This window comes from Trachurus japonicus, chromosome 15 (genome assembly GCF_045865225.1).
Source record: "Trachurus japonicus isolate A0001 chromosome 15, Traja_1.0".
NCBI lineage: Eukaryota > Metazoa > Chordata > Actinopteri > Carangiformes > Carangidae > Trachurus > Trachurus japonicus.
This window is the reverse complement of record NC_140921.1, coordinates 8,443,637-8,467,013: the sequence shown is the minus strand read 5'-3', so window position 1 is coordinate 8,467,013 and position 23,377 is coordinate 8,443,637. Positions and strand designations below refer to the sequence as shown.

Here is a 23,377-nt window from a genome sequence, read left to right as displayed (position 1 = left end):
AAAATTTGATCTGAAAAAGGAAACGACAGTTGTATTTGGAGCATGGCATTATGATTAGTCACATTTCAGATTTTTCCCTTTTACACTGTCACTGTTTTTCTGTTTCACTTTTCTGTTTCAGGAACTCAGTTATTTAAATTCATGCAACAGCGACGCTGCGCTAGACTTTGAGTATTACATGTAAACATGTTTTGTACTTTCGCATCCACAGATTTTTATGATCTGATTGAAAACAACGGGCCGACATGTACGGGCAATTTAGAGTCAGTCCGTGAGAAGAGAGAGAAGGCGATAATAAAGCCACGCCGCTGCTAATACGACGCAAGAGGGAAAGTAAAATGATAAAATGCAGAAGCAGATTAAAAGCTGAGGAACTAATCTTAGATCCAGGATTCCTCCTCGTTGGAGGTGCATTGGTCGCTGGTCATTGGTCGCTCTCAATCCTCACAGCAGTTGGTCAAGGTTAGCAGGGTCTTGGTTTTCTGCTGGGGTTCTTCTTCTAACAACAACAACAACAACAAAAGTTTTAAAAACACTCTAAATGACTCAAATTGTTGTGATTTTATGTAATGAGATTATTTAGTACCTCGAAGCTGGACCTCTGCGGCGGTAGCGCAGGATCAACGCCACCATAACCACAAGTAGTAGGGCTACACCAACACCAACACCAACACCAATCCAGACGAGGTGGAGTTTTTCTGTCAAGAGAGCAGAAGGGTCAATAGTTCCTTAAAATAATGAACAGAAAACAGAAACATAAAAGTCATCATCAATTGATCAAAAGATCTCTATTTACAACATTGGGAAAATGAAACAAAAACTCAAAGTAGACTAAATTGTTATTTGGATCCTGACCAAATACAGGCTGAGTGACCACCAACTAGCAATAGAAACAGGAAGACAGAGACAAACATGGCTGCCCAGAGAGCAGCGTGTATGTATGTGGTCACTGCTCCACAGGAGAGATAGAGACAGAGTTGCACTTCCTCCTCTACTGTGACAAGTATTCTCCGATAAAAATCTCTCACTTCAGGGAAATGGTGAAGAAAAGAAGAACATTTCACATGTTGACCCTAGAGGAGAAAGTCTCAGTTCTGTTAGGTGAAGGGACAGCAGCTAAATCTGCCTGCCACAGCCTGAGGGACTCACTATAACATCCCAAATGCATAGATTAATATCTAATTGTGTAAAATTGTATTGTAATGTACTAAATATGAATTGTAATATTGTAATGTAGCCTATGTATGTAGATATTTTGTAAAATTCTTTTTGGCAACAACACAGTTCTGTTCCTGCCATTTGATTGAATTGAACAGAGCACACGTCTGTAGCACGTGTTACACAAGTGTGAAGTCAGAGCTGATTATTATTATTATTATCATTATTATTATCTTTGGCATTAAAAGTAGTAATGTAGTATTACATTGAAATTAGTAGTCTATTAAATAAGTGGGCTAAAACAACACTTGAATACCAGTCTACAGTGTTTACAGACGTTCATCTGGGTGGAGCAGGCGTTGAAGAGAGACTCATAAAATAGACTTTGCTTTGCTTTAGCAGACTTCCTGTCCCACTCATCAGACATAGTTTTTTTTATGAATGTGAACTGTTTTGCAATCACGCTCAGTCAATGAGCATGAGGCAGCGGTGCAAGATACCATAACCACAAGACGATGAGAAAAAAAAACAAAAAAACATGAGAGACTGAACCATGTCTTTCACACTTTCATTCATGCCTTCGCTCAGTTTATATCCGTCTCACAAAGACACATTCACAAACTTCTCCAGAACCATTCAATATATAAAATATCTCTCTATACAGTAAATACAACGTATCCCTACCATTAGGTGGCGGTGGGCCAGGGGTATCAGTGCAGTTGGCTGTAAAAAAGGAGATATTTACACTTTAGAGCATTGTCTGTGTGTAAAATAAATCACTTGAAGTCAGTCTGGAAGCAAACTTTTACAGATACTCACTCTCGCAGGTTGCTTTACGGTCTATTTTCTGTGGAAAGAACAGCGCAGGATCATTGATCAGTTATGTGGAGCTCAGTAGATTAGCTCTAAAGCTCAGTGCCTCTGTTCAGACAGTTTTACATGTTGCTGTGTTTGCTTTTTTTTTTACCTCAGAGATGCAGATGCGTCCGTACAAAATCCTCTTTATGCACTCACTGGTGATCAGGGTTGTGTCATTCTTGTTCACCACCCTGGGGTCGATTCTCGGCCCGCCGTTTGCCAGCGGAAAGTCCTGAAGTCAGCATGTTGAAGACAAAACAAAGCAACTTTAGTGACCTTCACATGGATACACCACTGACAGATTAACGTACCTATACGTGACATGTTCTATGTGTTAAAAACAGGTTAAATCTTATCAAGATGCATCGTGACACGGAAAAAGCAAAACAAAAACTTGGAAACACCGAATTTCTTCTTGCTTCTCTAACTTACCGTGGCGTTGGACCACGAACATTCACACTGGCTGTGTTGAAAGTCTGGGACCTTGTAAATCGTCAGCCCCCCAGCCTGAGTGACGGTGCATTGCAAGCCATGTCCCGTAGAAAGCCTCAGAACCAGAAGGGCCACTGAGGATGAAAAAGAACAAGAAAAAAAACCCAAACATGATCATATAGTAGTAATAGTAATAGTCAGAGCATTTAGTCTTCCAGGACTCCTCATTCCAGTGTTGCTCTGCGAGTCACAGACAATTTACGACACAAGTTCACAGGCGTTTCCCACAAGAAAAACTTAACCTCTGTCTCACTGTGTAAACACCCGAGACACACTGAGGAGGACAGATTATTCAATAGCCCTTCTGTTATTTCAGACCTGACAATAAAACCTGCACCGTCTGTGACTGACCTTAAGTCTAGTTGGCAAAAAATGAGCAATAGAAAAACTATCAAGTATGTTAGGCATTGTTTGTGTTTTTCTCTTGCAAGCTGCACGTGTCACCTAGATAACTCAGATAACACTGTGTGTGGGACATTAAACTCTAGTCAGATCAAGCTGAACACACAGAATGTCTTTTTTCAACAAGTGCCTTTTTACTTAATGGCTGGCAGACGCACACTGAACTTGGAGAACACAGAGAGCACACACACTTTCAACACAGTGAGTCATTAAGATAAAATAGATTCAAATCAAAATAAGATGACACAGCACCTTTATCTACAGCACAATCTCACATCATGTTGCATTATTTTCTGATGTTAATGAGATAAGGAAAATATTCTGGCCACTATGACTTGATACAGTATAAAGTCAGATTGCTCTCCAGATACCCTGTAGTCTCATGCTAAGAAAACCTAAGGGCCCAACTTAACTAACCTTTGCACCTCGTGTTCTTCAAGTTCAATGGCCATGTGCCAATAAGTAAAAACCCACCTCATTTACAAGAAGGCATTGCCTGTGTTCACTTTGTTCTTTGCTGTAGTTGATCTTTCCAACTTTGAAATCTCCCAATAGGCTACCACAGTGTCAGCTACACTAGATAAGGGCAGCTTGCAAGAAAAGAAAAAAACAAAAAACCAAGCAAAACCCACAATACTTTCATCTGATTGTTTTTCTATTGATCATGTGTCAAAGACTCTTTGTCATCCTGTAGCTCAGAGTGGCACACTGCAGAGTCACACCCCATTTCCACTTCTGCGGGAGGGTTAGGGGAATCCCGGGAATTCATTAATTCATTCATAGGTCAGTCTAAGTGTTTATTCTAAGACAAGTTTGTATGTATCAACTGATACGAACCGACCAAACTGAATTTAGTTTTCTTGTGTTTTGCAGATGCGACGACATTACCAGTGCAGGAACATGTCTGAACATGTCTCACCAATGAAAATACGCCTAAACATTCACAAAAGTCGCATTAACGCCTGGTTTTCCATCTCTGTCATGTATCATCAGCCTCTGCCTGCAGGTGCGTCGGGATGTAATCGCTGCTGCTGAATCTGCATCTTTCACTGATGGAAAAAAGTTTCCGATGCAAATGAACCGCTATAGTATCTAGTAGCTACAGAAAAAAAAAAGTTTAAGCTTGAACTCACATGGGAAGTACGGAGGAAAGACGAGGGTCTTCATCTAGGACTGCATGCGACGATGTCCACTCTCATACAGTCAGTTCACACCGAGAGAAGTTTGTCTTCTGTCTTTTCACCGGGAAGCACACGCCCCGCCCGCATCCGGGGAGGCGCAGCGCAGCGCGATGGACAGGCAGATATATCCTCTATCTGCAGGTAGGCTATACTGCAGATTGAGGATTTGAGCACTTAATTTAGTCTAATCTACTTTCAAATGCGTGAACTCTCTCTCTCTCTTTCGTTATTTTAATAATTCCTGGTTTTCAGCCAATGTGAAAGGAGCTTACTGCCACAGAGTCAGAGCCGCTCAATAAAACCTATAAGAGGTTATTGTGTTCCGATTACTTTGCAATAATAGGCAAAATGTGCAGTTATAAATGAATCAATTATTCACAGGGCTGAGCTCTGGCTGAACAGCCCCCTCTACTGGAGACACTAGCCTACTTTATCTGTCTATCTGTTATCCTCTTCCATCTGTTAGCCTACTTTTGTTCTTTTGCTAGAGATTTTCTCTTCGTGCAGCTGGGTGCTGTAAGGAGGCTGTGGGAGGTCAGGCATCTTGGTGAGGGCCCCACATCTTTTTCGTGCGATTACGGGCACTGGGACACACTTCTGATGCAGCATGTTTGCTGTGATTCGCTGTGCTGCATGAAGGTGAGTGACTCCACCAGACTGTAGCTCCCCCCACCTCCAAACACACTACTTGCCATGTTCCATTGGCTGAAAGGAAATCAGACAATAAAACCAGATTGTCATGTTCTTTTTTTATTTTATTTTTTACAATAAGGAAGTGAAACATTGAATAGGCTACATGATTAGTCATAAGGCACATAGCAATTGCACACTGTCATATGTACAACACACTCTTCCAGGAGCTCAAGGGGAGGGAGTTTTTTCACACTCATGCAAAGCCTATTCTGAGCTAGAACTGGGTAATGCAACTTTTGCAAGTAGGAGCATGATTCACATGTTTACATTGTCAGATTTTCTGATCTGATTAAATGCCTCTTGCTAGTCTGCAAGACACCATGCTATAATCAGTGTGAGTCAACAGCTTTAGGTGGTTTATCCCAGTCAGCTTGTAAGAATTGATTTTATTAGCAGTTTTAGCAGTTATTTAAACATCTTAAATGAATACACATTTAATTTATTGCTCCATATTTGCATTTTATGTCTTATTAGCTGCCAACCCTCAAGACCTCGACAATGGAAGAAACTCGGCTGATACCTGCAGGTCTATAGGCTCCAGCCCATCTGGATCTCGTGCCCTGAGTCATCATCCACCAATCGGCAACAGACAGTTTTCATTTGTAATCACAAACGCTATGGGATGGCTCAGTTTGGTGCATCCATGCCAGTAGATTACAGTACAGTAGATGCACCTCTGTGGCCCAGTCTCTCTTTGCTATGCAGTGTTCCTCCACGTCGGCAGTGTTTCATTGGGTCGCTCTGAAACCTCACAGCAGTGAAGCAGAGTCTGGATTTATGCTGGAGCTTTTCTAACAAAAAAAAAAGAAGAAGAAAGTTTATGAAAAACACTCTGAGTCCAGTTAGTGTAATTTCATGTATTAAGACTGTTTACTACCTGGAAGCTGGACGTCTGCACCTCCTGCAGCACAGGACAAGCCCTCCCAACATCAACCCCACCACCACCAGTGGTACAGCGATGGCAACACCAGTCCAGACTGAGTGGAGTTATTTTGTCAAGAGAGCAGAAAGGTCAATAGTTCATTTAATAAACAAGAGAACAAAGCGCACTTCTGTTGCAAGTATCACAAACACTTAACCCTCATTCACCGCTTCACACTCTGGCAGCAGAGCAGCATGTAGGGCAGTGACCTCAGATCTTCTTCTGCGGGGTGAAGGGTGACTCATTACTTCCAACACTTCATGTTATTATTCCCTGGCTTCCTTTTTGTTCTGCTTCTGCAGGACTTATCTAGTTGCAGAGCTCCATGCCTCTGTCCCAGCTGCCTCTTGCATCATCTACTTTCCTCTGATCCGAAACAACCTCTTCCTTCCAGCTTATGAACCAGCCTGCCCACGAATATTACCATTAACTTATCCCATTTTCTATATGTCCTTTCCACGTTCCATGTAGTAACCTGTTTTCTCTTCTGCACACAGCATCTATTGCACGTCTGCCGTGCCCGTCCTGGGTGAGGATTCTCCCTTTTTTTTTCCCTGTTAATGGTTTTCTTGGGAGTTTTTCCTCAGTCAGTGTGGGGACAGAGTATGTTGTTATGTCTGCCGTGTAAAACCATTTGAGATTAACTGGTTTATGTCATGTTTTGCTGATTGTGAATAAGGAACTACTGTTGTGGTTGTTTTAGTCACAACTGTCACAGCCACGCTCAGTCAACAGGAAGCAGTGGTGCATTACATAACCTCATAACAGTATGAAAACATGAGAGACTGAAGAGGCAGGCGTCATTCGCACCTTCATTCATGCTTTCGCTCAGTTCATATCTGTATCACAAAGAAACATTCACAAACTCCTCGAGAACCATTTAAAAACATCTAATATGAATATAACTTATCCCTACCATCAGGTGGAGGTGGGCCAATGGTATCAGTGGCAGTGCAGTTGTCTGTAAAAAGGAGATATTCACACTTATGAGAACACTGTTTAAAATAAATCACTTGAAGTCAGTCTTGAAGCAAACTTTGACAGATACTCACTCTCACAGGTTGCCTTAGGGCGTTCTCCTCCCTGTGCAGAGAACAGAGCAGGATCATTGATCAATTATAGCAGATTAAAAGTATTTTTAGTTGTGTTTCATCAGCTCTATAATGCTCAGTGCCAGTTTTACATGTTGCTCTGTTTGCTTTTTTACCTCAGAGACGCAGCTGCGCCGGTACGTAATCTTCTTTATGCACTCACGGGTGATGAGAGTTGTTTCATTCTTGCTCACCACCCTGGGGTCGGTTCTCGGCCCGCCGTTTGCCAGTGGAAAGTTCTACAGTCAGCATGTTGAAGACAAAATAAAGCAACTTTAGTGACCTTCACATGGATACACCACTGACAGATTAACGGACGTGACATATTCTATGTGTTAAAAACAGGTTTATCTTATCAAGATGCATCTTGACACGGAAAAAGCAAAACAAAACTTGGAAACAGTGAATTTCTTCTTGCTTCTCTAACTTACCGAGGCGTTAGACCACGAATATTCACACCGGCTCTGTTTAAAATCTGGGACCCTGTATGTCGTCAGCCCCCCAGCCTGAGTGACGTTGCATTCGAAGTCATCCTGTGCAGTGGAAAGCCTCACAAGGGCCACTGAGGATGGAAAAAAAACAAATACATGATCATAATAGTCAAAACATTTCCTGTAGCCTTCCTGATACAGATATTTAAAGAACAGGACTCCCCGTGTCGCCCTGTGAGTGACAGATAATTAACATAGTTGACAGGCATTTCCACTAAGCACTTAATTAATTGGCCGGTCTGACAATGTAAAAACAAAGAAACAAAGAAACAAAGCCTTTTCAAGTGCACTTAAAGACACATTCCCCGTGTCCTCTAAACAAACACTAATGAGTAGCCTTCAGTAATGTGGAGTTAATCAAAGTTATTGCACAACACTGATTTTACTATTGGTAGAGGGTGGAGGAGTCATTACATCACAGCTGTCACTGAAAGCTGTGGGGAATTCAACATCCTTCACACTCTGCCACGGCTACAATAACTTTGATTTGTAAACTTTCAAACCAATAAGTCACACCTCGCAGTGGTGGTTAAAATACCTATCGGGTCCCGCTGGGGAACAATTATGTGATGATGGGTCCGTGCCGGCTTAACTATATGCACCTCATGTGGCTCTGTGTTTTCCAAGGCTCATTAATATAAGTTCAGTACCACGTGCCAGTAAAAAGGCACTTTACAAGAAGTTTTAGTTAGTTTTTCTCATCCTGCTCCTTCCCATGCATGGAATGTGTGAATTATAATCTATCATTATTTTTTGTCAATAATGTATGAATTGAAAATGAAATAAAAATTAAAATTAAAAAATGTGTTCACTATGTTCTTCACTGGAGTTTATTCTTTTAGTCTTGTCTAAACTAATTAGTGTAGCCTACAGTCTTTTACTGTAATCTAGTCTTTTAACCAATAAACTGTGTACATTAAAGTTCCTTGAGTGTGCAGATGAGGATAAACTTTCTGGACGCAGGTCCACAAAACCAATATCCATTCCTCAGAATTGTCTTTTGCATATAATTTATCAACACAAACAGCTCATTTAGCACAGGTAAGGCACAACTGTTCTTCTACATCACCATTACATTCATCACGTGCAAAACACTTTCAATCACGGTCAGAAAACTTTTTGCTTTACCCCCCTCTACACCTGGCTCATTATGCTCTTTATATGCCCCTTTCCCCAACATAATACCCCACCTGGTCAAACTGAAAGCTGGCAGAACATACAGTATGGGCATTGCAACACGGGCAAGAAAATGCTAAAACTGTGACTTAGAAGAAGACGCGCCCTTCCTGCAGAGTTCTGCAGAAGTGGAGAGGGGAGGGGGTCCCGGGGATTTCACGTAGGCTCTACCCCATAGTCTGTACCCATACAGTATACCTATGGCTCTACCCTCAGTCTTTTTATAGACACATTTGTACGTATATCGAATGTATCGTTGCACACATTAAGACATTACTGGTGCAAGGAACACGTCTGGACAAGTCTCATCAATCATAATAAACCAAACAGAAGTCAACGCCGCCCGATCTCCCATCTCTGTCATGTTTCGCTTCATCAGCCTCTGTCTGACTCTGTATCCTTCGCTGGAGGCAGCAGCCTCCCGCCTCGCTGCTGCTCGGTCTGCAGCTTTCACTGATGAAAAAAGTTTCCGATGCAAATGAACCGCTTCTAAATTAACTTTATATAAAAAAGTTGAAGCTTGAACTCACATGTAAGGCACAGTGGAAAGATTAGTATCTTCATCTCCTGCAGGGGAGGACCACACAGTGCTCCCATGGCTCCACTTCATACTGATAGTTTTTCATCCTGGAGTGAGTTTATAGGCTACAGTGTTGCCCACGCCCTCAAGTGGCTTCCTCTGTCTCTCAGTAGGCTATTCATCATAAGATGAAACCTGCAGGTGTATTGCAGGATTGATCGATCTGATATTTATTTATTCAATGTGACTGGAACCTACTTCCACTAAGTCAGAGCCGTCCAATAACCCATAAAGGCACATTTACAAATAACAACAACCTTTATTGCAATAATAGGCAAAATGTACAGTTCATAAAAGGAAGGGGGGGGGGGAATAACAACTATTACAGTAAACTAAACGCGCTAACACCCTCTGCTGGAACCTGGCTGTAACTGCACACCTGTTTGACCACACAAATTGCATTGTTGCACTGCAAACCATACGTGATAGCACCAGTAGAAGCAGGAGCCCCTCGCTATAACCTGCATAGTTTTTTTTTTTTTTACTGTATGTAGCCGATCATTTCTTTGTTTTTCAGTTATTAATGTAATGTTTACCCTATTGTTTATATGATTTCTGCACTACTACTATGTATGTTTTGTAAATTAATGATAAATAAAGTTGAAAGAAAGCTATAACCTGCACAGGTGAGTCTCCCGGCTACGCCCCCGCCTCCTTATCAGACACATTACATCTATAATATAAAAGCTGGTGAAGCCAGGTAGCCTACTCAACAGGCCTGTTCATGGCGTGTCGTAAGACTCGTGCAACCACTCAGATCAGAATCACTTGAGAAGCAGGATTATAAAAGTAACGCAGTAACAGTTCATACCTGTAACATATGTGTAACACACCTGTGCAGGACATCAGCTGACCAGGAAACGCGGTGCGCGCACTGCGCAGACCTGTAAGCAGAGCAGCGCTCACCTGACTTCCTTTATGACCTGCGCACAGACGGGCAGACGGCCGAATACGCGCCAATGTTGCTATAAACACGGAAGAAACGCAGGGAACCCAGATCCACCTGGCTTTTAGTTTGAAAACCTGTTGGAAAGATGAGGATATCTACTGGTGACACACTGGTAAGTGATGACTTAACTCACTTAAAATGAATGCATCCACAATTAAACGTTGCAAGGTAAGATGAAAATAATCATGACTAAACGATTAATTGAAAAAATAATCGATAAATTAGTCGGCAACCAAAATAATCTTTAGTTGCAGCCCTACGATCAGGAGAAGCTGATTCATGCTTTTATCTCCAGTAGACTTGACTACTGTAACGGTCTTCTTACTGGTCTCCCCAAAAAAGCATCAAACAGCTGCAGCTCATTCAGAACGCTGCAGCTCGAGTTTTAACCAGAACAAAGAGATCAGATCACATCAGCCCAGTTCTTAAGACCTTACATTGGCTCCCAGTCAGCTACAGAATAGATTTTAAAGTTCTGCTACTGGTTTACAAATCACTGAATGGTTTAGGTCCAGAATACATGAATGACATGTTAGTAGAGTATAAACCCAGTAGAGCTCTGAGATCTACTGACTCAGGTCAGATAGTGGAGCACAGAGTTCAAACTAGACATGGTGAAGCAGCATTTAGCTGTTATACTGCTCACAACTGGAACAAACTACCAGCAGAACTGAGATCAGCCCGAACTGTGAGCATTTCTCTTTTCACGTGCTTATAGCTGAGAACTTAAAACTTTATCTATGTTCTTTTATTTTACTTTTATTTGCTCTTGCTTTTAACTCTGTTTTTAGTGTTTTGTTTGTTTTTATTCTGTTCTGTTTTGTCTTTATGTAAAGCACATTGAGTTGCCTTGGTATGAAATGCGCTATATAAATAAAGATGCCTTGCCTTACAAAATTTGTAGGGCTGCAACTTGTCAGTGTTGAGTCACCAGTGGTGAGTCTGAGCCCCGAGCGCTGAGACACCAGCAGGTCACCAGTGGTGACCTCTGACCTGTGGTGGTCACCACTGGTGACTCACAGTGGTCAGTGTGGAGTCACCAGTGGTGAGTCAAAGCACTGAGGCTAGGCTACTGATGTTATGATGCGACTTCACGAAGAACTTTTTCATTAAATTGTTGGTTCACTCAAGGGCAAAACTTCTTAAATCTTAATTTGCTCTGCTAAGAAATAAACAAGTTAAATTATTAAAACGATAACAGTAGTTTGTGTAGAGTCTGTATTTGGTTGTGTTGGTACTGGCTTACTGAACATGCATAGTAGTGTGCACATTAAAACACTGGATCCAGCAATCAGTTCAGTTAGGTATTTGGTAGCCCAACAATGTTAGGAAACTATTGGTGAACAAAAGATGGTGGATGATTTCCTGTACAAAAATAAAATAAAAGATAATTTCCATATAAAGCAAATAAGAACAATCAATCAGGACATTTAAACTTAACTCACTTACAATGCATCCACAATTAAATGTTGCAAGGTAAGAGGATATAGGCCAGTGAGTTTCTTTTGTCTAGTGTGGAGGGAAAAGAGAGGCGGGCCTCGATCCAGACAAGGTGGAGTCTCATATGATTTTTTTTTTTAACAGCCTGAATACAACTACTTTCCATGATGTCAGTAAATATGACGGGCCTATTAGGCTATTGTTATTTTTCTGAGATTTACCCTTAACTGTTAGAAATTACAATGGCCGTAAGAAAGTGGACAGTGAATGTGCTTCTGTAACTTGGGGAAATACTCATTTGGTTTTGTTTGCATTGGACCTCATTTGCCTTTCGATGTCTTCATAGATTTTGAATGGCGCACCAAATCACAAACCACATCTCAATGGGAACAACCCGGCATACATCATCGATACAGCATGTGCTTCGCAAAATACTTCCTGGATTTCAGCATGGGAAGTTACATCACTGTCTGAGCTGAGTGAGTCACACAACCACCCATCAGCACATTTGCTGGTATCATAATTCATTGTTCCTCCTCTTGCATCCTTACTGTTTCAATGTTTATTTGGGGTTGTTGTGCCACCTAGTGGGCCACATGCATAAACCCTCATGTTCTCAAAAATGTTTCCCTACAGTATGTTCTCAAAGTAATCAAAATATTTCAGTGTGTGAATGCAAAAATTCTGAAAAGACACTTACAAAGCCATTCTAAAAAAATAATAAAAAAGAGAAGATCTTTGTCCTATAGTGCAATTGTATGTGTTTTCATAGGCAGGTCAGGTGCCACCTCAGGCCAGTGCAACATCTTATGGATCCACACGACCAACAAGAAATGGTAAGTCACTGTCCGTCTCCTCTGGCAGCTGCCCTCATTGAATTTGAGGTTTGTTTTTTTTTGTCTACACTACAACAGTTATTACTGCATTACATATAAAGCAGATGTTAATATTAATAGCACATGGTTATCTAGACATTTCATCATGTTGAAGTTTGTGAATTGATATTTAAATGAATCATTGTCTCACTATACCAGGTCAACACCATCCTCCATAGATTTGCCTTATTTTCTAACATTTATTCTATTGAGTGTTGACAATTAACACATGAATTATTTCTACTTTTTTTAAAATTAATTTTTAAATTTTTTTTTACAAACAGTTGTCCTGGAAGAGCTCTGCTTCATTCTTCAGTCTTTTTTTCCCCCCTGTCTCCTCCCTCGCTACAGAGACACTTGGTCAGCTGTTTTTTTTTTTCTTTTTTTCAGGTTGAGTGAGTCATAAAGGGAGTGTGCATGCAGCCTGGCTGCTGTCTGCACCGTGCTGCTCTTGGACACTCAGCATGGCTCTCAACGTCCCGGGGCTGATAGTCACCATCATTTTCTACCTGCTGGTGCTTGTGATCGGCATCTGGGCTTCTTTTAAATCCAGAAAGGATGAAAACAGGACGCAGGCAAGCCATGAGGAAATGGCCCTGTTGGGGAACAGGAAAATCAGCTTGGTGGTCGGCATCTTCACTACAACTGGTGAGTCTGTGTCTGTGCTGCAGTGCAGCAGCTGCAGCCCGCCGGGCCGGAGCCCGTCACTTTACATGCATCACTGGAATGTTTTGATATAGTAGATGATTAAATGTGCATGAGGTGACTGTGTTAATAGATTATTTGTGTGTCTGATTAAAACTGTGTGCATGGGGATGACCGGACACATTTAGACGATAAAAACCATTCGACAACCATATCGTAAATAATTCTTTAAGGCGGCTTTCAAAAGATTAAATATGTCTCTAAAAATAAATGCAGGATTCAGGACAGGGGAGCTGAGATGCCTTTAATCTAGTGCTTCTTTGTGGGGTGGTGCTGTCCACCAGGCGGTATTCAGAAAGTGGTTTATTAGCGTTTATTTAAAGTGACTTAAACCAAAGATTCACAAATAGTTTAGATAAAACTTAAAGAAGTTGCAGACATATTAGTGGAGCAGATAAAAGCACAGTTTGAGTGGAATTGTGCAAATTATGATACAAGCGTGAAATTTGGTGTATTTGTTCTCAAGAGGCTTCTGATCAAATTTGTCTGATTGGACATTTGAAAATCCAAGATGGCGGCAATTTATCAAGATGGCTGCTAAATTAGCCTCATAAATCACCATTTTTATATTAACGTGTGTAGTTTTTATTTTATTTTATTGATCTTGGTGTCAATTCCTATATTTTCAAGTCTGTTGAGTTGGATTTTGTGATTTTATACAGGGTAGCGCCCAAGAAATTAATTTCGTAAAACAGTGTTTTTCAAACTGTGGGGTGCGCCTCACCTTGGGGGGTGCCAGAGTTTTTAAGGGGGGGCACGACATGAGAAAAAAAGAACTGTAAACATTAAAACAAAAGATGAGTGAAGTGTCACCTGCACAAAGGGCTCAATGATTAATTTCATTTGCAATTATAGTGCAATATTATCAAATGCGATTTTGTTACACGCAGGCTGCAATTATGCTCTAGTGTTATTTGTCATGCAAACAAGGGGGGATGGGGCTGTCGGTGAAAAGAGAAGGCAACAATGCCACACTGTTACGTTGTATGTTGGTCTTCGGCTCAGCTGAATGTGGCACTACGTTGCCTGTGGAACTATTCCAGTTAAAAAAATAAGAGCGCCAGGTGTGCCACACCGCGTCAGGTATGCAGCAGGACCAGTGGTACAGCGTCCTTCCGCATACATACAGAGTTTTTTTTTTTTTTCTTTTAATGACTGGAGCACGAGCCGAGTTTTCCTCTACTACCGCTGAACAGCTTTGTTCATCTCGTACGTAATGTGCGTGTTACTTATTGTGCAGATCAGGTGCACGCTCGTGGTCATGGTGATTTCCAGGGGCAGACAAGAACGCTGTAACGCTACAACAATAGCTTCTGCCACCGGCTGTCTTGGATGTTTCTATTCCGGGGTCTTACACCAGTGCGGGGGGTGTGGAGCAGGAGCACATGCGTTATCCAGTTAAACTCTGATTAAGGTGTATACATGCCGGAGAAAGTCCAATTCCAATCGCATTATCTGGGTGTCTGAATCGGAGAAAAACCGATATTAGTTGGACTAACGTGTTTACATGAACTCAGTTGTCCAGTTATAGTCAGATAAGGCAATAATTTGGTTTTCTCAAGTGTCATGAAAAAACGTACTGAGTGTTACGTATTGTATGTTGGTCTCAGGCTCGGCTGAATGTAGCACTACTTTGCCTGTGGATTTCCCAATTAAAGAAATAAGAGCGTCAGGTATGCAGCAGGACCAGTGGTACAGCGTCCTTCCGCATTTTAGCCCGGTCGCTAAACCAGAGTTTTGTTTTGTTTTGTTTGTTTTTTTTAATATATATATTTTTTTGGCTTTTCATGCCTTTATTCGATAGGACAGTTGAGAGTGTGACAGGAAATGGGAGGCAGAGATGGGGGGGATGACATGCAGGATAGGGCCGTCCGACGCGGGACTCGAACCGGGGCCGCCTGCAGCGAGGACTGTAGCCTCAACACATGGGGCGGGTGCTCTACCAACTGAGCTAAACACCGCCCCTTGTTTTGTTTTTTTAATGACTGGAGCACGAGCCGAGTTTTCCTCTACTACAGCTGAACGTACAGACAAAGACGTACAGCAGAGACCTAGCACAGTCTCATTGGTGCATTTCATTATTATAAACCTCAGACTGTCCACTACCCAGGCCATCACACAGGGAGAGCATGTGTGGCTTGTGTCATGAGTGTGTTACAGAGTTCGATATGAATGTTCACATTGGTCTTATTTGTCAGTGCTTTGTTATGTTGTCATCATAGTTAGTATGCTGAGAAACAGGCCTGTAGCCTAAAATAAATCCTACAGGAAAGACCAGTTTATTTTGAATAAATTAAATATTGTTCAATAGCTTCAAATCAGGGCTTCCTTGCACAGCACTCTGCAGCTGCATATGTAACCAGTAGCAGCTAGAGGAACTTTTTTGTTTAGTGTGAAGTTACACAGTCATTGGTGTCCTTTTTCGTTACTTTTCCAATAAAGTTATATATAAATCTTTTTTTCTCCTTTTCCATTAATAATGTCATCTATGTGTCTAAATACAATACAATACAATGTGTCACTTTCACAAATTAGTCTACTACACACATTTCTTTGAAAAAAAGGAACTTCAGGAGGCTAATTTGGCAGCCATCTTGAAAAATGGCCGGCATCTTGGATCTTCACATGTCCAATCGGACAGATTTCATCAATAGGCCCTAGAGAACAACCAAACCAAATTTCATGCTTGTATCATAATTTGCACGGTTTTTCTGTTATCTACTCCACTATATGTAATCCACAGCGTAATACCGCTTGACTTGTTTATTTGTAGGATCCCCATTAGCCGATGTCATGACATTAGCTATTCTTCCTGGGGTCCTCAATGCAGTTTTAAAAAGAAACGTAGTACATATTAACATTCATAGTAGTACATATTAACATTCATCGCTGTTACAGATTACTGTAACATGTCATCATATACACATACAGCAAACAGTCTAGTCTGAAATATTATTATTAGGTGCAAAAAATACATTATACATCACATTACATTACCAGAACAGTTCAACCCACAAATAAATTCCTCTAATAAATTATTACACATTACATATTTCTTACTCTTTTCTTACTATTTTCAATTTATTTTCTTGTTGTTGAGATTGTGTCAAGTCAACAGTGTTTGTGTTAGCCCTGGAAGTGCAGATGTCACTGACAGGAACTACTAGTCAGCCCCTTGTGCAGTGAACATGCAACAATGACTATGGTTTATGTTGTGAGGTTGTGAGACTTCTCCTGTTTTCAGTGACTAAATTTCTAACTCGTTACAAAATTGTGCACCATGCAGCTACCTGGGTCGGAGGGACCTTCATCATCGGCACAGCGGAGACCGTGTACGATCCGAAGCTGGGACTGATCTGGGCTGTGATGCCGTTGGCGGCGACCTTGGCCTTCACCATCGGTGAGACTCTGATCTCAGCGTCAGATTTAACTTGTGGATGGAGCCGCAGAATCTGAATTACAGTTCTCTTCTCTTATCTCCTCTCATTTGAAGGCGGTCTTTTCTTTGCCAAGCCGATGAGAGACAGGAGGTACGTCACCATGATGGACCCTTTCCAGATCAAGTACGGAAATGGACTGAGCGCACTCCTGTCGGTGGCCCCGCTGATGTCAGAAATCATTTGGGTGACATCGACACTGATCAGTTTGGGTAAGAATTTAAAAGGGCTCGACTCTTGATTTGTATCAACGTATCGTATGTGTCTGTCTGCATGGTGTCGTTTACCTTTTTAAATTTCACTCCATGTTTGCCTGTGAAACTCAGGATGGCTGGGTTTGTTGTTACCGTCTCAGATTCCCACACGTCTCTTATGATCATTCAAAGTATATCATGTGTAGTATTTTTGAATCATTCAATTCAAATTCAAAACAACTTTATTAATCCCACAGGGGGCAATTCATTTTGAGCAGCAGGTTGTCGTGGTTTGTATGGCCTACATGGCCCACAATAGACAGACAATAAATACATAATCAGTACAACACACATCAGACAACAACAACAACACGGAGCTTGAAATGGGTATAGTATAAAAAATAAAAAAATAAAAAATAGAGAAACCCTATGAGGAATTTAAAAGTCTGAGTGCAGAGGGGACGAATGATTTAGAGAAGCGGTTCGTTCTACACATAGGAAGGGCATGACGGCGCCCTGAAGGCAACAGAGCGAATTCACCCGCAAGGACATGGCTCGGGGAGGCTAAGATGCTCTCTGCTTTTCTGAGAATTTGCTGGTTGCAGAAGGAACTTACTCATTAGTAGCCTTCATCAACTCCTGCTAACATTTCCATATTTCGCACATTCTGTGACAAACTGTAAACTGTTTTCTTGTCTGTAACAACATCTATTGCACGTCTGTCCGTCCTGGGTGAGGGATCCCTCCTCTGTTGCTCACCCTGAGGTTTCTCCGACTTTTCCCTGTTAAAAGGGTTTTCCATGGAGTTTTTCCTCAGTCGATGTGAGGGTCTAAGGACAGAGGATGTTGTTACGATGCCATGTAAAGCCCTTTGAGACAAACTGTTTGTAAAAACGGGCTATACAAATAAAATTGCCTTGCCTTGCCTTGCCTTATGCAGGTATTTCCTTTTTTATACTGATGCCCTTCGACATAAATGCATCACATCTCTACACATGATTCATGATGTTAATGTCTTTTTCTCATTTTGCTTGAGTGGGAATCTGCATGCACCGTTTTACTGTATTTTTTTGTTAGTTTTTTTGAGTGTGCATGGTAACTGCATGTGTGTGTGCCATTAGGTGTAACCATGAGTGTGATCCTGGATTTGTCGTATGCTGTGTGTATCTGGATCTCTGCCGCCGTGGCCATCACCTACACTCTGCTGGGAGGCCTCTACTCCGTGGCCTACACTGACATCATACAGCTCATTCTCATTTTTATCACCTCGGTAAGTGAGGCAACCGCACCTCGGATGGTTTGGATTCACAGCAGATAACGGTGGATTGTTTTTTTTTTTGTACGATACAATCCTCGTTTACTGCACAACTACAGTAGCAGCAGAGTCAGCTGTGCAAAACGCTGCCATGCCACAACATGCTAAACTTGTTTGTTGACCACTTCCTGCTGAGCAAAGTGATGGACCATGCTTGCCTTGACTCTGATAAGAGAGGATGATACAGTGTGAAGGGTCACCTGTTTTTTGTTTTTTTTTGCAGGATAAGTGTAGTCAAATATAAGATTTGTATGTCGGCGTATTCGCATGTGTTTTTTTTAAACTGCAGTGTGTTGAGCATTCAGAAAAGTGAGACGTGTGACATAGAAACATAAACTCTAAATCTCTCTCTCTTTGTCTCTCTCCTCAGTGGTTGTGTGTCCCGTTCGTCCTCATGAATCCGGCGTCCGTCGACATCACCACCACGTCCTTCAATCGCACCTTCCAGGCTCCGTGGGTGGGCTCTCTTACTGCAGACACGGCCTGGAGGTGGATCGACATCTTCTTACTCCTGGTAAAGTCGTGACCCTGGATCCTGATTCATAACATAAACTCAGACTCCACATAAAATTCAATGTTTCATTAAAAACTGACATTTTTCTGGGGAGGTTTCACTTTGGCTCTGGTTCAGTCTGTCTCAGTGCCAGGAAATAAAAAAAAATGTTATGGATACAAATGACCTCCTCTGATGTTCAGACAATGAAACAACTTTAGTAAAAGAACAAAGCATTATTACATTTGTTTCTGATGAATAACTACAGCATGGGATTAGACTTCACTTAACTTCATTTGTCTTAATATTAAAACTTTATGCATCTTTGCCTCCTCCTTCTCCCAGAGTATAGGAGACCTGGGTTTTCAGGACTTCCACCAGAGGACGCTGTCTGCCACCTCTTCAGCCACAGCCAAGCTGAGATGTTACGCTGCTGCTTTTCTCATCCCCACATTTGGGATCCCCCCCGTGCTGATCGGGGCCGCAGCTGCATCGACAGGTGAACAAGTCACAACAAAAACCTTAACAAAAAGGTTTCAACCTGAAATTTAAACTTGATTTTCATCATTGCACCAATTAGTCACTTAAAAACATCTATTTGATAGACAGGTAGGTTTGCAAAAGTGCAGAATATAGAGACTGTTTTAATGGTGGCAACGTTTCGGTGCTGTGGCCTTCTTCAGGCAAACAGTTTAAAGCTGTTTAAAACAATTAAAAGATTTTTTTCACAGTCACAGTGACTCACAAAATGCAGTTTGTTAGAGGAGTTCTTTGGTAAACACTCAGATACAAGGATGAGCTGGATACATTTTGTGGTCAAAGCTAATTTTTTAGCCATTACTACGACTTTACACAGCAACTATGACACACGAATGGTTCATATTAAACGACTCGGGAGGCAAATTGTAGTTTTTATTTATGGATTACATTGGCTGACACGCCTCTGCAGCATCGCGTGGCAGTCGGGGACAGTGCCTCTGGACTGGCAGACCGGGGTGGTGGTCCCTCTCTTCAAAAAGGGGGACCGGAGGGTGTGTTCCAACTACCGGGGGATCACCCTCCTCAGCCCCCCGGGGAAAGTCTATTCCAGGGTGCTGGAGAGGAGAATTCGGCCGATAGTCGAACCTCGGATTCAGGAGGAACAATGCGGTTTTCATCCTGGCCGTGGAACGCTGGACCAGCTCTACACCCTCCGCAGGGTGCTTGAGGGCGCATGGGAGTTTGCCCGACCAGTCCACAACCAGTCCACATGTGTACGGTCCCTGTACGACCGGAGCAGGAGCTTGGTTCGCATTGCCGGCAGTAAGTCAGACCTGTTCCCGGTGCGTGTTGGACTCCGGCAGGGCTGCCCTTTGTCACCGGTTCTGTTCATTATTTTTATGGACAGAATTTCTAGGTGCAGCCAAGGGCCGGAGAGGGTATGGTTCGGGAGCCACTTGATTTCATCTCTGCTTTTTGCAGATGAAGTGGTCTTGTGGACCTTCAGCATGCACTGGGGCGGTTCGCAGCCGAGTGTGAAGCAGCTGGGATGAGAATCAGCACCTCTAAGTCCGAGGCCATGGTTCTCGACCGGAAAAAGGTGGCTTGCACCCTCCAGGTCGGGGGAGAGTTCCTGCCTCAGGTGGAGGAGTTTAAGTATCTTGGGGTCTTGTTCACGAGTGAGGGGAGAACGGAGCGCGAGATCGACAGGCGGATCGGTGCGGCGGCCGCAGTAATGTGGTCATTGTATCGGTCCGTCGTGGTGAAGAAGGAGCTGAGCCGAAAGGCAAAGCTCTCGATTTACCGGTCGATCTACGTTCCCACCCTCACCTATGGTCATGAACTCTGGGTCATGACTGAAAGAACGGGATCCCGGATCCAAGCGGCCGAAATGAGTTTCCTCCGCAGGGTGGCGGGGCGCTCCCTTAGAGAGAGGGTGAGGAGCTCTGTCACCCGGGAGGAGCTCGGAGTAGAGCCGCTGCTCCTCCACATCGAGAGGAGCCAGCTGAGGTGGCTCGGGCACCTGTATAGGATGCCCCCTGGACGCCTCCCTCGTGAGGTGTTCTGGGCATGTCCCACCGGGAGGAGGCCCCGAGGAAGACCCAGGACGCGCTGGAGTGACTACGTCACTCGGCTGGCCTGGGAACGCCTTGGGGTCCCCCCGGAAGAGCTGGAGGAAGTGTCCGGGGAGAGGGAAGTCTGGGGATCCCTGCTCCGACTGCTGCCCCGACTCCGGATAATGCGGCGGACAATGGATGGATGGATTACATTGTTAAATCCTGTCCTTTCCTATTTCCCCAGACTGGAACCTGACCTCTTATGGTTCTCCGCCTCCGTTTGAACGGGGTCAGACAGGTTTGATCCTACCCCTCTCCCTGCACCACCTGACCCCGCCTTACATCTCCGTCATCGGCATCGGAGCTGTGGCGGCCGCGGTGATGTCGTCCACTGACTCCGCCCTGCTGTCGGCAGCCTCCATCTTCTCCTCGAATATCTACAAGAAGAACCTGAGGACTGAGGTGAGGTTGGCGTGGTGGAGCAGAACTATCATTTATTTGTCTGCTGCTTTTCCTAATGATCTTCTGTGTGATTGTAGGCGTCGGAGAACGAGATCCGCTGGGTGATTCGAATCGCCGTGGTTGTGTTTGGCCTGGCTGGTACGTCGCTCACCTTCCTCCACACTGGTGTTATGGCTTTCTGGGTCCTGGGTGGAGAAATTGCCTACATTATGATGTTTCCACAGCTGGTCTGTGTGCTCTTCTTCACCGTCTCCAATGGTTACGGTGCCACTGTGGGTTTCCTGGTTGGGCTTTTTTTAAGGCTCTTGTGTGGCGAGCCATTGCTAGGGCTTCCACCTGTCATCCACTTCCCAGGATGCACCTTTGAAGACGGTGTTTACGTTCAGTATTCCCCCATCCGGACCATTTGTATGCTAGTGGTGTTTGCCACCATTTTGCTAGTCTCCTACCTGGCTGCTCTGCTCTTCAACAAGGGATTAATATCTGAACAGTGGGATGTGTTCGAAGTTAAAGTCCGACCACTGACTCCGATACCGACAGGCATTTCAGCAGATTTCGGCAGCACTGAAAACAACAACAACGTAAAACCTCCGTGTGAGAATCAAGAAGGTTCAGATCCGATGCTGACATCAAAGTGTTGAAAAACACTAAGCGACATCAAAATGTCAATACAGAACCCTAAAACTGTGTCACCACTCCCAATAACTTATAAACCATAATGTGATTTTAAAAAAATGAGGATTTAAAGTCATAATCCCACAAACGTAATACATTTCCCACAGATGTAAAAGCTGTTACCTGCTACAAACATAACATACATTCTCTGCCATTTGTGGAAAGGTGAATTTTTTTTCCCCCACAAAAATAATAAGAAAATGAAACTTTGTTTTTGGTTTATTTACTTACAACATACAACTGCCAACGGGTTTAAGTTGACTCATTGGGGGAGAGCAGGTATAAACACCTAAGAAACCTTGCACACGATACAGACTGTGCATTAACAAGTCCCCCTCCTACAGTACTGTACGTCAGCCTGTTCAGCACCACGGACAGCGCACAGACTCTCCTCCCACTGTGTCTTAAGGGTCTTTTTCTTTTTGTAAATAACATTCCCTTCAAAGTTTAATGAAGTTAAAATGTAATACTTTCAATTCCAATTCAAAAAAAGTTTACATTCAAAATGTGTTTCTCTTGTTCCTGCAGTTGAGTGTACAGACTGATGTATAAGTGCAGAGTAGCACAATACTGCAGTATTTTGTGTGGTAATATTATATCGATAAGAATACACTAAGTTTTGATCTTTTTTCTTTATTGTTTTTGTACCAGAATACCAGAGTAGTTTTTGTCATCATGTCTGCTTGACAGTCTCATTTCACAGAAATAAAAATAATTGAAGTGAGATGAACAGACTGAGTATTTGATCTTTTCAGGTAAAACAGATGTGGACAAACTTTGCCTTTTAGGATATAATTTGTTGTAAAAGGGAAATTACACTTTATCCCAATATGCTACTGCAATTCTCCAGACAAAATGTTTAAAATCCTAATGATCATAATATTGTATGATGGAGAGACTCTGGTGTTTCCTGCCCCTGATGATTTGTGACATCACAAATAATTTAAAGGCCAGTCGTGGTCCAATATTCAGCGTACTACAAGTCTAACGTGGAAACTACACTGAGAATTATGAACAAATGATGAGCTATGATCATTACGGATACATCTCATCTGAGTCAGCTGCAGTATGAATGTTATTTACAGAACGATGGATGGATGAATAAGTGGAGTGAAAGAGAAAAAGACCAAATTGCTCCATAAGTGAGGGTGATGGTATCAACAGGAAGTCGCTCTGAGGAGGGTGAGGCCGGTGGTTATTCTTTGTGCTCACACTGAGTTCACGAAGGATGAAGACATCCATGCATCGATGAATTGCTGCAAAGTCCCACCTCGTCTACTTACTGTCAGGGACGGACTGGGAGGAGAGACGCACAAACATCTGGAGCCGCTGCCAGCTGCTACTTGGGAAGGACGCTGCTGTTCGTTCACATCCATCGAGCTGATCTGGCGACAAGGACAAATGAGCAGGTGCAGTTGTAGAGATATCTTCAAACACTGTTGGATTAATAACAACAAGAGGGGAGATGCGGGTCTTGTAAGGAAACAGGAGGAAGTAGGAGAAAAGATCCCCTGAGAAACAACAGGTTTTGAAGATTTATTTTTTGACAGTTTTGTAGTAATTACTGTATTGTATTATTTCAAATGTAAATTTTACCCGGATCTGTTTAAACCAGCTTTATAGCTTGACATGCTTCATGTCATGGATCACACTGCCTCTGACGGTTCATCTTCCTCCATCACCTTGCACACCCATACAGCCACAGTAAAACTCAGTTGTCTTGTCAGTCTGGTCCTCTCGTGTGCACTGTCT

The 23,377-nt window shown here is 42.7% G+C and overlaps 1 protein-coding gene and 1 long non-coding RNA gene across 2 annotated transcripts; one reads left to right on the top strand and one right to left on the bottom strand.

Moving 5' to 3' along the window:
* Positions 1 to 6,758: 6,758 nt before the first annotated feature.
* LOC146973167 (uncharacterized) lies at positions 6,759 to 9,058 on the bottom strand. The gene is made up of 4 exons (XR_015037699.1): positions 8,995 to 9,058; positions 7,229 to 7,359; positions 6,914 to 7,036; positions 6,759 to 6,789 (listed from the first exon to the last, which is right to left on the bottom strand). It is a non-coding gene; the product is annotated as an uncharacterized LOC146973167 (long non-coding RNA).
* Positions 9,059 to 12,734: 3,676 nt separating this feature from the next.
* On the top strand, positions 12,735 to 21,604 carry LOC146973166 (high-affinity choline transporter 1-like). The gene is made up of 8 exons (XM_085799421.1): positions 12,735 to 12,956; positions 16,300 to 16,413; positions 16,507 to 16,662; positions 17,766 to 17,914; positions 18,330 to 18,473; positions 18,798 to 18,951; positions 20,733 to 20,950; positions 21,028 to 21,604. The coding sequence occupies exons 1-8, from the start codon at positions 12,773 to 12,775 to the stop codon at positions 21,589 to 21,591; spliced, it is 1,683 nt and encodes a 560-aa protein (XP_085655547.1). The 5' UTR covers positions 12,735 to 12,772; the 3' UTR covers positions 21,592 to 21,604.
* Positions 21,605 to 23,377: the final 1,773 nt, after the last annotated feature.

What these genes read in the sequence shown, in the direction of transcription:
- LOC146973166 (XM_085799421.1), top strand. Translation starts at nt 12,773, where the DNA reads ATGGCTCTCAACGTCCCGGGGCTGATAGTCACCATCATTTTCTACCTG. An exon ending in TTCTCATTTTTATCACCTCG is followed by an intron (nt 17,915 to 18,329) that starts GTAAGTGAGGCA and finishes CTCTCTCCTCAG; the next exon opens with TGGTTGTGTGTCCCGTTCGT. An exon ending in AGAAGAACCTGAGGACTGAG is followed by an intron (nt 20,951 to 21,027) that starts GTGAGGTTGGCG and finishes GTGTGATTGTAG; the next exon opens with GCGTCGGAGAACGAGATCCG.